Source organism: Cervus elaphus, chromosome 1, assembly GCF_910594005.1.
Source record: "Cervus elaphus chromosome 1, mCerEla1.1, whole genome shotgun sequence".
Taxonomy (NCBI): domain Eukaryota; kingdom Metazoa; phylum Chordata; class Mammalia; order Artiodactyla; family Cervidae; genus Cervus; species Cervus elaphus.
The window spans coordinates 62,851,063-62,867,018 of NC_057815.1; the positions used below are offsets into that span (position 1 = coordinate 62,851,063).

General features: G+C 40.7%; 2 protein-coding genes across 2 annotated transcripts; both read left to right on the top strand.

Annotated features, from left to right (window-relative positions):
* Positions 1-945, top strand: LOC122698528 (olfactory receptor 51I1-like). Its single transcript, XM_043909704.1, has one exon. It carries the CDS (start codon positions 1-3, stop codon positions 943-945), a length of 945 nt encoding a protein of 314 aa, XP_043765639.1.
* A 12,819-nt stretch (positions 946-13,764) lies between these two features.
* LOC122702096 (olfactory receptor 51I2-like) lies at positions 13,765-14,709 on the top strand. Its single transcript, XM_043915606.1, has one exon. It carries the CDS (start codon positions 13,765-13,767, stop codon positions 14,707-14,709), a length of 945 nt encoding a protein of 314 aa, XP_043771541.1.
* The last annotated feature ends 1,247 nt before the right edge of the window (positions 14,710-15,956 follow it).

Genomic DNA, 15,956 nt, shown 5'->3' on the forward strand with positions numbered 1-15,956 from the left:
ATGTTGGGCCTCAATGGCACCCCCTTCCAGCCCGCCACACTCCAGCTAACAGGCATCCCTGGGATGCAGACAGGTCAAGCCTGGGTTGCTCTGGTTTTCTGCATCCTCTACCTGATTTCCATCATAGGCAACCTCACCATCCTTGCTTTGGTGATTCGAGAGCCTTCTCTACACCAGCCCATGTACTACTTCCTCTCTATGCTCTCTCTCAATGATCTGGGGGTGTCCTTCTCTACACTTCCCACTGTGCTTGCTACCTTCTGCTTCAACTATCGTCATGTTGACTTTGATGCCTGCTTGGTTCAGATGTTCTTCATTCATACTTTCTCTTTCATGGAGTCAGGCATACTGCTGGCCATGAGCTTTGATCGTTTTGTGGCTATTTGTGACCCACTACGCTATGCAACTGTGCTCACCAACAACCGCATCTTGGCTATGGGCCTGGGCATCCTTGCCAAAAGTTTCACCACTCTCTTCCCTTTCCCCTTTCTGGTGAAACGACTGCCCTTCTGCAAAGGCAATGTTTTACATCACTCATACTGCCTCCATCCAGATCTCATGAAAGTGGCATGTGGAGATATCCATATTAATAACATCTATGGGCTCTTTGTGGTTCTTTTCACCTACGGCATAGACTCAACATTTATCCTGCTTTCTTATACATTGATCCTGAGAGCTGTGCTAGCAATTGCATCCCAGGAGCAGCGGTTCAAGGCTCTCAACACCTGCATGGCCCACATTTGTGCAGTCCTGTTTTTTTATGTGCCCATTATTGCTGTCTCCATGATCCACCACTTCTGGAAAAGTGCCCCACTTGTTGTTCATGTCATGATGTCCAATGTCTACCTGTTTATACCCCCCATGCTCAACCCCATCATCTACAGTGTGAAGACAAAGGAGATAAGCAGAGGGATCCGTCAAGTCTTCTGTAAGTCTTGGGGCTGAGGAATGCTGCAGACCCTGAGAGAACCATTTTGGAAGAAGGACTAGGACTTCTTCTGACTTTAGGAATGTTAAACAAGGAAAAGAACCAGGATCTTGATAGCTGTGAACATGAAGCTAATAAAAGAATATCGGACTCAATAAAATGACATATGTCCTGAACACTTACTCTATGAAAATCTTTGTGCTAGTTGCTAGCAATGTTATAATGATGAATAAGACATTCTTAAGAGATAGATGTATCAAGGGAAAAACATGAAAAATAAAGATGCCCTGAAATATATTTGACATATATGAAAATATTGGAAGCTCTACAGCCAATTATCCTGGAACACAATTCTACTACTACCAAGAGTGAGGAAATGATTCAATGAAGATGAAATTCAGTGGAAGTTTGGCGCTTCGTGGGGTGGGAAAGGGCACATTCCATGTGGCGCTAGTAATAAAGAACCTGCCCGCCAATGAAGGAGATGTGGGTTCGATTTCTAGGTTAGGAAGATCTCCTGGAGGAGGGCATGACAATTCACTCCAGTATTCTTGTCTGGAGAACACCATGGACAGAGTAGCCTGGTGGTCTACAGTCCACAGGGTCACACATATTTGAACACGACTGAAACAACTTAGCACGCATGGAGGAGAAAGGGCCCATTGGTTTGTGGAAATCAAAAAAAATTTTTTCTATGTTTGTGAGGTAGACTATGAAGGAAGAGAAGGGTTATGGTCATTGGTCAAGGTTGCAGAAAGGCAGAAGAGTAATGATCTTGGCATAACAAACTGCTTGAGAAAAAAATATTTAGGCAAGTGTAATTAGACCTTTGCTACTCCCAGTGTGGTCCAGTGAACAACAGCATTGTTATATCTGGTGGTTTGTTAATGAAACAAAATCTTAGACCCTGAAGAAGACCTACCGAATTCAAATTGCTTTTAATAAGAGCTGGGGGTGTTTAAAGGTTGAGAGGAATAGTGTTTCTCTTTTTCAACCCCTCTAAGTTTTGGGGTATCTAATGTGCAACAAAAATAACAAAGATCATGAATAATAAGAGTCTGAAAAACTAGTTCTTAAAGTGTGATTCCCAGACTAGTGTCATCAGCCTTGGTTGGGAAATCTTAGGCATACAAATTCTCAGGCCTTTCCTCAGATATCCTGATCAGAAAATCTTAGGTGGTGAGGTCCAGCAATATGTATTTTTAATAAGCCCTGGAAGCAAATCTGATATATATTACAGGTTGAAAACCTTTAAACTAGAATATTGGTCTAGACTATTTGGGAAAATTTCAAATAGCTTTGTTTAGACAAAGGGGAGTTTCACATTAAGAAGCTCTGGAAACAAGATCGATTCTGAGAGAGTGCCTAAGACTGTGTGTGTGGGCTCAGTCAAACCAGACTCTTTGTGATCCCATGGGTTGTAGCCTCTCCAGGCAAGAATAATGAAGTGGGTGACCATTTCCTGCTCCTGGGATCTTTCAGATCCAGGAATCGACCCCGATCGAGTCTCTTGCATCTCCTCCATCAGTAGATGGATTCTTTATCAATGAGCCACCTGGGAAGCCTAAGCTTGAAGGTGATTTTTAAAGCTGGAAGAAATTGAGTGCCTGACCCAGGTGAAAGTGTTGGTGGTAAAGGGATATACAGACTTATAGTCTCTCATCTCCACAAGGGGGTGCATGTGGAACACGGCAATCTGAAATGGGATGAACAGTCTCCAGCCTCTTCACTAGCACTCAGGCTCCTGCCTCATCACTTGATTCCTTTCTTTTCTCCCAATTTCCACCTGCTAAGATCTCAACTAACCTGAAATCCAAAATTCAGGTAAAATCCAACTAGAAGGCTACCCTCTAAGTAAACACAATATAGAGGGGAATATAATCAGTTGGGTGTTACACAGAGATACAGAATCTTACAAGTGTTCTTGGGGTGAAAGTTCAATGCATACAAGTCTCTTGATCAAGACCTCTGCTGAGACTTTGTTGTTTTCTACAAACTCCATTAACTTCCTTCTAAAGTGTATATTCCTTTTCTAAAATGAGAAATTCTTAATGTGATTGTATTTTTCTGCACCAAACATGTACCTGCATTGTGCCTACCTTTTCTTTGCTCCATTGAAAAAAAAATTTGATTTTAACAACACAAGACAAATTTATTTCCCGATTTAAACCCCGTGGGGGCAAAGTGCTTCATAATTTTTCCATAAAGGAGTGTGAAAGTGATAGTCACTCAGTCAAGTCCAACTATATGAGACCCCATGGACTGTAGCCCACCAAGCTTCTCTGTCCATAGGATTCTAAAGGCAAGAATGGAGTGGATTTCTATGCCCTCCTCCAGGGGATCTTCCCAATCCAGGGGTCAAACCTGTGTTTCCTGCATTGCAGGCAGACTTTACCATCTGAGCCACCAGGTAAGCCTTTTGTTGGGATTTGCACAAACATTATGTTTGGCATTATCACTCTTGGAATGAACAAATACTATTTCCCCTGACTTCTTTTCTCATAAAATAGTGGCAGACACTAAGTCTTGAAAGAGACTTTTCAAAAGTTGAAAAAGAGATAATGAAATGATAGTCAAACCTAAAATCTTACACCTACACAGTGTTTGATATGCCCAATGCATGTGAGTTAAATCAACAACCAAATGACCAGTTAAATAAGTGAAAGACTGTATCAAGGATGATGCTTCTTCCCCATTATGCTGCCTCTAACGACATAGTTAGAGACACTTCCCTCTGGGTCTTCTCAAAGCCTACATTCTCCTCACCAGGAACTTATGCTCAATCTGAGGCACCATGTCGGTCTCTCTATTCTCCATAATTCTAGGACCTTATTCACAAGGCTACTTTCTGCATTCTCTTTAATTATATCTTCTCATTCCTAACCCATTAATTTTTACCTAGTAGATTCTACAGTGATGAAAAGTCGAGAGTTTTCAAACTGCCTCTCCTAGATACATCAAAGTTACACATGGAGAAGGAAAATTTTCTTCTATGTCTATATTCTGTTTCTATCCCCTAACCATCCCACGACTTGATAGAAGAAATAGAGAGATCTCCGACCATTCCTTCGCTCAGTACACCTTTACTCTGTCTGAAATTGAAACAAGGAGGAGGTAAAATGAAATACTTAATAGGAAGATTAGCTATTTGGGAACATAAACTACTTGGAGTATCTGAAATTCGAACCTTTAGTAGAACTCCTAATGAGTATAATTACCACATGTAGTAAAATCACATTTTTAAAGATCACTTTCTTCTTTTTATTTGAATCCCTTATAAACAGGATCTACTTTTTTACAGATCAGGTACCAGTTTGAAGGAATACTAGTTTCATGAAATTATGGAGCTAGTAGACAGCAAGGTTAGGGCCCAAACCCACATCTATGTGACTTTGAACTCAGTGATCTCTCAGTGGGAATGTCTCTCCTGGAGGAGATCTCAGTTTTGTAGAACTTGGTAGAGGGTTGGATTGGAGGTAATGGGAGAGGGAATTGAGCCGGAAACACCAGTTATAAGTGAATGGAGGTAGCCATGGTCATATGATCTGTTGGTTAAATCTCAGGACTAACTCTATATTTCAAGGAATGTTTACTTGGCTCTGAGTTCCAGAGATTTCCCATTGGGTCTATGCTTTAAATAGGTGTTCTCAGTCCTGTCGAGTTCTTTGTGATCTCATGAACTGTAGGCCACTCAGTTTCTTTGTCCATGGAATTTTCCAGGGAAGAATAGTGTGGCAGTTTTCCGTTTCTTTCTCCAGGGGATCTTCCTAACTCAGGGATTGAACCCATGTCTCTGATGTCTCCTGCATTGGCAGGCAGGTTCTTTACCACTAGTACCATCTGGGAAGCCCCCAAAGTGAAAGCGTTACTTGCTCAGTCATGTCCGACTCTTTGAGACCCCATGGACTGTAGCCCACCATGGACTTCTCCAAGGCAAACACACTGGAGTGGATTGCCATTCCTTTCTCCAGGGAATCTTTCCAACCCAGGGATCAAACCCAAATCTCCCACATTGCAGGCAGATTCTTTACTCTCTCAGACACCATGGAATTTCCCTGAAGGCTCAATGGTAATGGTAAAGAATCTGCTTGCAATGCAGGAGACATCACTTTGATCCCTTGGTTGGAAAGATTCTCTGGAGAAGGAAATGGCGATCCACTCCTGTATTCTTGTCTGAAAATCCCATGAACAGAGGAGTCTGGGTGTGCTATAGTCTAAAGGGTCGCAATGAGTCAGACATGACTGAACACACACACACAAATTGTATACAATTTAGGGCTTCCTAGTGGCTCAGAGGGTAAAGATTTAGGTTCTGCCCAAAATGTGGATTTAAGCCCAAAATTTGGGGATTTCAGATCTGAGTTCTCTGCTGAGGGGTCTGATTTTGAGACTGGATAGTTGGGATAGGAAGGATGTTGCTATGGAGCTTGGAGGAAAATTCTCCTCTTCATCACAAGGAAGCAGTTGGAATTTTATTTTCTCTTTGGAGAGAGGGCAGTTTCTCCAGGGATAGTTTTTTTTTTTTTTCCTCCTTCAGTTGCCAAGTGACATCTAATCCTCCTTTTCTTCCCCCATTACCAGCACAGCATCACACTCAGGCAAGCCAGGACCCCAGAGACTTTGGTGCCTAGGAACTCGTAGTCAGAGATGTAAAGTCTGCCTGTCTCTGGCTAGTTCCTGCTTGAGTTTCCTTCTGGAACCACTGTGAGCTCAGGCTCTTTGTCTTCCAAGCCGGCTCTCGCTTCATTGCGCTCTTTCAGGTGAGTCTGAGATCTATTGTAAGCTCACAAGAAGTTCATTTCAGTCTGTGACTCTCTCTGTTCCCCTGTGTGGGCCCCTCTACCTCTCAAGCCTTGTGTCTCTGCGGGAATCTCTGTCCATGCAAGTGTGTGCTTGTGTATTTGCTGTGATTCATGTGGCTTATGATGGAAGGGTTTAAACAAATGAAAATAAAATTTACTTGTGTTGGATTCTTTTGTTGGATCAGTTGAGATGATCTTGGTTGCTTTCCTTCTTTCTATTAAGATGACATATCATGTTGACTGAGTTTTGTCTGTTGACCCATTCTCAAATTCCAGGAGTGGATCCCACTTGGTTGATAATAATGTATAAACCTTTTAATGGAAAAAAAAGAAAACTTTTTAAAATAAAATTCCAAAATCTTAGCTTCATGTATATTTTCTTTTAAAAAGAATAAGAGTAATATACCTTTCAACACCAAGTGTCCTCCGGAACAGCACTTTCAGATAAGGCTGAAGAGATGGCTCTATCAGTGAAACACACATGGCAATCCCATGACAGGGGCTGAGAGCTTGCCTCTATTCTATTCCACACAGAACCAAAGTCATGATACTGTCAGCATCACAGACCAGGAGAGATTTTCACCTCCTGGAACATCAGACCCAAGGGCAGAAGGAGACTTGAAAGCACCTTTAATACAGTTAGTAGCTGCTGGAATTCTCCTCCCAGCATTTCCGTCAAGGGTTACACAATTGTGATTTTTGTTTGAACATGTTCACTGACAACAACTTATTATCTCATCTTGCAGTTTGACTCAGAAAAATTTTGCTTATTTGGATCCTAACTTGTCATCTTGTGATCTCCATCTGTCACTCATTACCTCTTGTTCCCATCCCCGTCCATCCCGCTGCAGTCTCTTCTCAGAACACAGCATCACTGGTTCCTTCAATGCTCTTTATATGACTTGGTCCCCTCTGTCTCTGTGTGTGGTGCATTGATTTAGAGAATGGAACCCAGAACTGAATGTACTTCAGTTATGACCCTGAACAATGTGCTAATGCTTTTATTAATTCATGAATTCTTTTTTTTTTTTCAATTTCTCCTTTATTTATTTATTTATTTTTCAGTGGGTTTTGTCATACATTGATATGAATCAGCCATAGATTTACACGTATTCCCCATCCTGATCCCCCCCTCCCACCTCCCTCTCCACCCGATTCCTCTGGGCCTTCCCAGTGCACCAGGCCCGAGCACTTGACTCATGCATCCCACCTGGGCTGGTGATCTGTTTCACCATAGATAATATACATGCTGTTCTTTAGAAACATCCCACCCTCACCTTCTCCCACAGAGTTCAAAAGTCTGTTCTGTACTTCTGTGTCTCTTTTTCTGTTTTGCATATAGGGTTATTGTTACCATCTTTCTAAATTCCATATATATGTGTTAGTATGCTGTAATGTTCTTTATCTTTCTGGCTTACTTGACTCTGTATAATAGGCTCCAGTTTCATCCATCTCATTAGAACTATTCAAATGATTTCTTTTTAACGGCTGGGTAATATTCCATGGTGTATATGTACCACAGCTTCCTTATCCATTCATCTGCTGATGGGCATCTAGGTTGCTTCCATGTCCTGGCTATTATAAACAGTGCTGCGATGAACATTGGGGTGCACGTGTCTCTTTCAGATCTGGTTTCCTCAGTGTGTATGCCCAGAAGTGGGACTGTTGGGTCATATGGCAGTTCTATTTCCAGTTTTTTAAGAAATCTACACACCGTTTTCCACAGTGGCTGTACTAGTTTGCATTCCCACCAACAGTGTAAGAGGGTTCCCTTTTCTCCACACCCTCTCCAGCATTTATTGCTTGTAGACTTTTGGATAGCAGCCATCCTGACTGGCGTGTAATGGTACCTCATTGTGGTTTTGATTTGCATTTCTCTGATAATGAGTGATGTTGAGCATCTTTTCATCTGTTTGTTAGCCATCTGTAAGTCTTCTTTGGAGAAATGTCTGTTTAGTTCTTTGGCCCATTTTTTGATTGGGTCATTTATTTTTCTGGAATTGAGCTGCAGGAGTTGCTTGTATATTTTTGAGATTAATCCTTTGTCTGTTGCTTCATTTGCTATTATTTTCTCCCAATCTGAGGGCTGTCTTTTCACCTTGCTTATAGTTTCCTTTGTAGTGCAAAAGCTTTTAGGTTTCATTAGGTCCCATTTGTTTATTTTTGCTTTTATTTCCAATATTCTGGGAGGTGGGTCATAGAGGATCTTGCTGTGATTTATGTCAGAGAGTGTTTTGCCTATGTTCTCCTCTAGGAGTTTTATAGTTTCTGGTCTTACATTTAGATCTTTAATCCATTTTGAGTTTATTTTTGTGTATGGTGTTAGAAAGTGTTCTAGTTTCATTCTTTTACAAGTGGTTGACCAGTTATCCCAGCACCACTTGTTAAAGAGGTTGTCTTTTTTCCATTGTATATCCTTACCTCCTTTGTCAAAGATGAGGTGTCCATAGGTTCGTGGATTTATCTCTGGGCTTTCTATTCTGTTCCATTGATCTATATTTCTGTCTTTGTGCCAGTACCATACTGTCTTGATGACTGTGGCTTTGTAGTAGAGTCTGAAGTCAGGCAGGTTGATTCCTCCAGTTCCATTCTTCTTTCTCAAGATTATTTTGGCTATTCGAGGTTTTTTGTATTTCCATACAAATTGTGAAATTATTTGTTCTAGTTCTGTGAAAAATACCGTTGGTAGCTTGATAGGGATTGCATTGAATCTATAGATTGCTTTGGGTAGAATAGCCATTTTGACAATACTGATTCTTCCAATCCATGAACACGGTATGTTTCTCCATCTGTTTGTGTCCTCTTTGATTTCTTTCATCAGTGTTTTATAGTTTTCTATGTATAGGTCTTTTGTTTCTTTAGGTAGATATACTCCTAAGTATTTTATTCTTGTTGTTGCAATGGTGAATGGTATTGTTTCCTTAATTTCTCTTTCTGTTTTTTCATTGTTAGTATATAGGAATGCAAGGGATTTCTGTGTGTTAATTTTATATCCTGCAACTTACTATATTCATTGATTAGCTCTAGTAATTTTCTGGAAGAGTCTTTAGGGTTTTCTATATAGAGGATCATGTCATCTGCAAACAGCGAGAGTTTCACTTCTTCTTTTCCTATCTGGATTCCTTTTACTTCTTTTTCTGCTCTGATTGCTGTGGCCAAAACTTCCAAAACTATGTTGAATAGTAGTGGTGAGAGTGGGCACCCTTGTCTTGTTCCTGATTTCAGGGGAAATGCTTTCAATTTTTCACCATTGAGGGTGATGCTTGCTGTGGGTTTGCCATATATAGCTTTTATTATGTTGAGGTATGTTCCTTCTATTCCTGCTTTCTGGAGAGTTTTAATCATAAATGGGTGTTGAATTTTGTCAAAGGCTTTCTCTGCATCTATTGAGATAATCATATGGTTTTTATCTTTCAATTTGTTAATGTGGTGTATTACATTGATTGATCTGCAGATATTAAAGAATCCTTGCATTCCTGGGATAAAGCTCACTTGGTCATGGTGTATGATTGTTTTTTTTTTTTTTTTTTTATTTATTTTTTCCAGTGGGTTTTGTCATACATTGATATGAATCAGCCATGGATTTACATGTATTCCCAATCCCCATCCCCCCTCCCACCTCCCTCTCCACCCGATTCCTCTGGGTCTTCCCAGTGCACCAGGCCGGAGCACTTGTCTCATGCATCCCACCTGGGCTGGTGATCTGTTTCACCATAGATAGTATACATGCTGTTCTTTTGAAATATCCCACCCTCACATTCTCCCACAAAGTTCAAAAGTCTGTTCTGTACTTCTGTGTCTCTTTTTCTGTTTTGCATATAGGGTTATCGTTATCACCTTTCTAAATTCCATATATATGTGTTAGTATGCTGTAATGTTCTTTATCTTTCTGGCTTACTTCACTCTGTATAATGGGCTCCAGTTTCATCCATCTCATTAGGACTGGTTCAAATGAATTCTTTTTAATGGCTGAATAATATTCCATGGTGTATATGTACCACAGCTTCCTTATCCATTCATCTGCTGATGGGCATCTAGGTTGCTTCCATGTCCTGGCTATTATAAACAGTGCTGCTATGAACATTGGGGTGCATGTGCCTCTTTCAGATCTGGTTTCCTCGGTGTGTATGCCCAGAAGTGGGATTGCTGGGTCATATGGCAGTTCTATTTCCAGTTTTTTAAGAAATCTCCACACTGTTTTCCATAGTGGCTGTACTAGTTTGCATTCCCACCAACAGTGTAAGAGGGTTCCCTTTTCTCCACACCCTCTCCAGCATTTATTGCTTGTAGACTTTTGGATAGCAGCCATCCTGACAGGCGTGTAATGGTACCTCATTGTGGTTTTGATTTGCATTTCTCTGATAATGAGTGATGTTGAGCATCTTTTCATGTGTTTGTTAGCCATCTGTATGTCTTCTTTGGAGAAATGTCTGTTTAGTTCTTTGGCCCATTTTTTGATTGGGTCATTTATTTTTCTGGAATTGAGCTGCAGGAGTTGCTTGTATATTTTTGAGATTAATCCTTTGTCTGTTGCTTCATTTGCTATTATTTTCTCCCAATCTGAGGGCTGTCTTTTCACCTTACTTATAGTTTCCTTTGTAGTGCAAAAGCTTTTAGGTTTCATTAGGTCCCATTTGTTTAGTTTTGCTTTTATTTCCAATATTCTGGGAGGTGGGTCATAGAGGATCTTGCTGTGATTTATGTCGGAGAGTGTTTTGCCTATGTTCTCCTCTAGGAGTTTTATAGTTTCTGGTCTTACATTTAGATCTTTAATCCATTTTGAGTTTATTTTTGTGTATGGTGTTAGAAAGTGTTCTAGTTTCATTCTTTTACAAGTGGTTGACCAGTTATCCCAGCACCACTTGTTAAAGAGGTTGTCTTTTTTCCATTGTATATCCTTGCCTCCTTTGTCAAAGATAAGGTGTCCATAGGTTCGTGGATTTATCTCTGGGCTTTCTATTCTGTTCCATTGATCTATATTTCTGTCTTTGTGCCAGTACCATACTGTCTTGATGACTGTGGCTTTGTAGTAGAGTCTGAAGTCAGGCAGGTTGATTCCTCCAGTTCCATTCTTCTTTCTCAAGATTATTTTGGCTATTCGAGGTTTTTTGTATTTCCATACAAATTGTGAAATTATTTGTTCTAGTTCTGTGAAAAATACCGTTGGTAGCTTGATAGGGATTGCATTGAATCTATAGACTGCTTTGGGTAGAATAGCCATTTTGACAATATTGATTCTTCCAATCCATGAACACGGTATGTTTCTCCATCTGTTTGTGTCCTCTTTGATTTCTTTCATCAGTGTTTTATAGTTTTCTATGCATAGGTGCTTTGTTTCTTTAGGTAGATATACTCCTAAGTATTTTATTCTTGTTGTTGCAATGGTGAATGGTATTGTTTCCTTAATTTCTCTTTCTGTTTTTTCATTGTTAGTATATAGGAATGCAAGGGATTTCTGTGTGTTAATTTTATATCCTGCAACTTACTATATTCATTGATTAGCTCTAGTAATTTTCTGGAAGAGTCTTTAGGGTTTTCTATATAGAGGATCATGTCATCGGTAAACAGCGAGAGTTTCACTTCTTCTTTTCCTATCTGGATTCCTTTTACTTCTTTTTCTGCTCTGATTGCTGTGGCCAAAACTTCCAAAACTATGTTGAATAGTAGTGGTGAGAGTGGGCACCCTTGTCTTGTTCCTGATTTCAGGGGAAATGCTTTCAATTTTTCACCATTGAGGGTGATGCTTGCTGTGGGTTTGCCATATATAGCTTTTATTATGTTGAGATATGTTCCTTCTATTCCTGCTTTCTGGAGAGTTTTAATCATAAATGGGTGTTGAATTTTGTCAAAGGCTTTCTCTGCATCTATTGAGATAATCATATGGTTTTTATCTTTCAATTTGTTAATGTGGTGTATTACATTGATTGATCTGCAGATATTAAAGAATCCTTGCATTCCTGGGATAAAGCTCACTTGGTCATGGTGTATGATTTTTTTAATATGTTGTTGGATTCTGTTTGCTAGAATTTTGTTAAGGATTTTTGCATCTATGTTCATCAGTGATATTGACCTGTAGTTTTCTTTTTTTGTGGCATCTTTGTCTCGTTTGGAAATTAGGGTGATGGTGGCCTCATAGAATGAGTTTGGAAGCTTAGCTTCATCTGCAATTTTCTGGAAGAGTTTGAGTAAGATAGGTGTTAGCTCTTCTCTAAACTTTTGGTAGAATTCAGCTGTGAAGCCATCTGGTCCTGGGCTTTTGTTTGCTGGAAGATTTTTGATTACAGTTTCGATTTCCTTGCTTGTGATGGGTCTGTTAAGATCTTCTATTTCTTCCTGGTTCAGTTTTGGAAAGTTATATTTTTCTGAGAATTTGTCCATTTTATCCAAGTTGTCCATTTTATTGGCATAGAGCTGCTGGTAGTAGTCTCTTATGATCCTTTGTATTTCAGTGTTGTCTGTTGTGATCTCTCCATTTTCATTTCTAATTTTGTTAATTTGGTTCTTCTCTCTTTGTTTCTTATTGAGTCTTGCTAATGGTTTGTCAATTTTGTTTATTTTTTCAAAAAACCAGCTTTTAGCTTTGTTGATTTTTGCTATGGTCTCTTTAGTTTCTTTTGCATGTATTTCTGCCCTAATTTTTAAGATTTCTTTCCTTCTGCTAACTCTGGGGTTCTTAATTCATGAATTCTTGAGGGTATCTTTGTGCTAGAAATATGAAGCAGTGGGAGGCAAGAATGAACAAGACACAAGTTTACTTAAGATTCCAAAGGAGAAAAGACATATAACGGCACTTCTCATAAAATAAGAATCATGTATAAAATATTTTAAAGTCACAAGCGAGGCTATTATTTCCACTTAAGTTGTAATAGGAAAAGTTGCAGATAAAATAAAGATATTGACTATGGATGGCAGTGGGAGTTGAACAACAAGGAAGAGGAAGATAAAGCAAGTAAATCTCCTAGTCTTCTTAGGAGGCAGGAAAATTAAATCTGTCTGCCATTCTCTACTTTGCTCTGCCTGTGAAGGTGAAGATGACCAACTTCCCAATATCTCTACATTCTTCTTACTTAGGTGGCTGCAATTTCAGAAGGCTGGCAGCTGGGTTTCATAGGAAGGACCACAGGACTTACAGTTGAAAGAATTAGATTCTAGTCCCAATTTAGCCACTTAATGCCTTAATGACAGTCAGTTAACATGGTTGTTATGGGACTGAAATCAGGCATCTTGGTAGAGAAACAGTTGCCCATCTGGTTATCCTTTCTAGCACACAAAGACTGAATTATTTCCCTGAAGCTGTGCGCTCCTGGGTGCTGTTTTTACTCTTTGCCATCATTCATCTTCCTCCTCCATGCCATGGGTCCGGGCTAGTGTTTACAAGCATTCATTTATACTCTTTGTGACAAATGAGGTGTGTCCATACATACCATACGACATCGTGTTTACCTTTACAATGTCCATATGCAATAAATGTATTTTATCTCTCTATTTTAGATATAGAAACACAGAGACTTCAAAAGGTTAAGTAACCTGTTCAAGGTCACACTGCGCATAAACCATAAATTGGGCTCGGAACTGAGGTCTGTGAGAATCCATCTCCAGAGGTCTAAAACACGGAACATATGAAGCTTTTTTTTTTTTTTTTTCATTTATTTCTTATATACAGGTAAGAGAATACTATTATCTCTACAAGTTAAGTCATGTCTTAACTGATAGAGTATTGATTTTGATCTACTTCTGATTTATTCTAGTGCTTCTCAATTTTTAAATGACCCTATCTCTCATAAGATTGAGTAGTCTCAAATGTCTCTTTTATGCATAAGATTTTAGGGCTTTTGTCAGGGGAATAGAAGGTGAGAATATTTTTACAAGGAATAATGCAGATGACTCCAATTTCCTCCATGTCTTTCTGTCTCTCTCTTCTTCAGACTTTGAGGTAGGCTGCTAAGGCAGAAGGCTTCATGGGTGGGAGTTAACTGATTTTTTTTTTTTTTTTTCTCAAGTGGCATGTAAAGACTGGTCACTGCTGTTGGTGACATGAAAGCTGAGAGCAATGAAAGTCTTGACCTCCTATCTGTCTTCCTGACTGGCATTCCAGGATTGGAGGCCCAACATGGCTGGCTGTCCATCCCCTTCTTCATCATGTACCTTGTAGCTATTGTGGGCAACAGCCTAATCATGGCAGCAGTGCAAGCAGATCCTGCCTTGCACGAGCCCATGTACCTGTTTCTCTCCATGTTGGCTGGCACTGAGGTGGGTGTCTCTGTGTCCACACTGCCTACTGTCATGGGCATTCTTTGGTTTGACACCCGCCGGGTTGACTTTGATGGCTGCCTTGCCCAGATGTTCTTCATCCACACCTTCTCCTGCATGGAGTCAGGGGTCCTGCTGGCTATGAGTTATGATTGCTTTGTAGCCATCTACAATCCACTGCGCTACACAGCCATCCTCACCCTGCCCCGTATTGTCTGCATTGGTCTGGTCATTACATTGAAGAGTGTGATCCTCAGGGCTCCCCTTCCAGTCCTCTTGAGGTCACTGCCCTATTGCCACACTAACATCCTCTCCCACTCTTACTGCCTCCACCCAGACCTGATCCAGCTGCCTTGTGCGGACACTAAGCTCAATAGCATCCTGGGTTTGGCCATTGCCTTGGCCACTTATGGACTGGACTCACTGCTGATTGTGGTCTCCTATATGTTGATTCTTTACAGAGTGCTGGGCATTGCTTCTGGGGAGGGATCGCGGAAGGCCCTCAACACGTGTGTGTCACACATCTTTGCGGTACTTGTATACTACGTGCCTTTGATTGGCGTGTCTGTGATGCATCGTACTGCCAAGCATGCCTCACCTCTGGCCCACACACTCATGTCCAGCATCTACCTCTTTGTCCCTCCTGTGCTCAATCCCATCATCTACAGTGTCAAGACCAAACCAATCCAACAGGGAATTGTCACCTTGTTTTCCTGCAAGAGAGAATGACTGAGTCATTCCAAGGGTGGAGGGACTTTGAATGAGTCCATAAATTCTGATGGTGTTTCTTCTGTGGGCAGACCTCCACACCAGGATTTCTGGGGAAGAATGAAAGTGTGTATGTAAGTGTGTAGTCACTCAGCTGTGTCCGACTCTTTGTGACCCTGTGTACTGTAGCCCACCAGGCTCCTCTGTCCATGGGATTCTCCAGGCAAGAATACTGGAATGGGTTGCCATTTCCTTCTCCAGGGGACCTTCCCAACCCAAGGATCGAACCTGGGTCTCCTGCATCACAGGCAGATGCTTTACCCTCTGAGCCACCAGAGAAGCCCATAGGAAGAATAGGAGTGAGAAATTCAAAACATTGCTTCGGGCTTTAATCTGGATCACAGGAGTTACCTTGAGGCTTTCCATCTCACATGTTATCAACATAGGTGTGTATCTGTATGTGCCCATGCACATGCCATCTCTGACAGTTATGATCAAGTTGAGATCTTGAATGCCATTTGCCTGCTTTTCTGAAGGCTCAAACCAAACAGTCTGACAAATAGGAAGTTACCAGTAGAGGCTTGAGACTTAATGATATTGGAATTGAAATATAACAAGTTCTTGTTTGGATGGGTCAGACAGATATTAAAAATCTCCTCCCAATAAAAGACCATCCTAGTAACATGACTTTGGACGAGATAAGTGTACTTTCTGGATTGTCCCAGATAATTGTGATTTACACTTATTTTTCTCAGCATTGTTATTAATAGCAATCCCTTTTCCTGTCAAAAGTATCCTTCATTAAACAGCAAATTTATGGTAAAACTATGTATAAAACAACTTCCTTCTTGTTATATATGGAATCAGACTCTTTCCCCCAGCTTACTATCCAGTGGTGTCTACTCTCGGCCTATTCAGTCTGTTTAGAATAGTGGCTACCAAAATTTTATATGCCAGGAAATTCTGAGGATGAAGAACAGCTGAGTAAATGGCCTCAACTTAGGTATCAAGTAAAATATGGACAACCTTACCCACCAGGTTTCAGATCTGAAAAATCCCAACAGAAACACCAACTGAATTCTGCTTTGGTAGAGCTTTGGGTCCTGTTTCTCTGCTGTCTGGATTGTGCACTCCCCTCTGCGCCTATCCGCACCATGCCCTGAGGCCGGTGGGCTTGTGTATTTCCCTCTGCTCCACCCCTTCTCTCAAACTGTCAGCAAGTTCTAGGTGGCACTTCTTGCTTCTGCCTGTGGGTGTCTGTGGTTTCC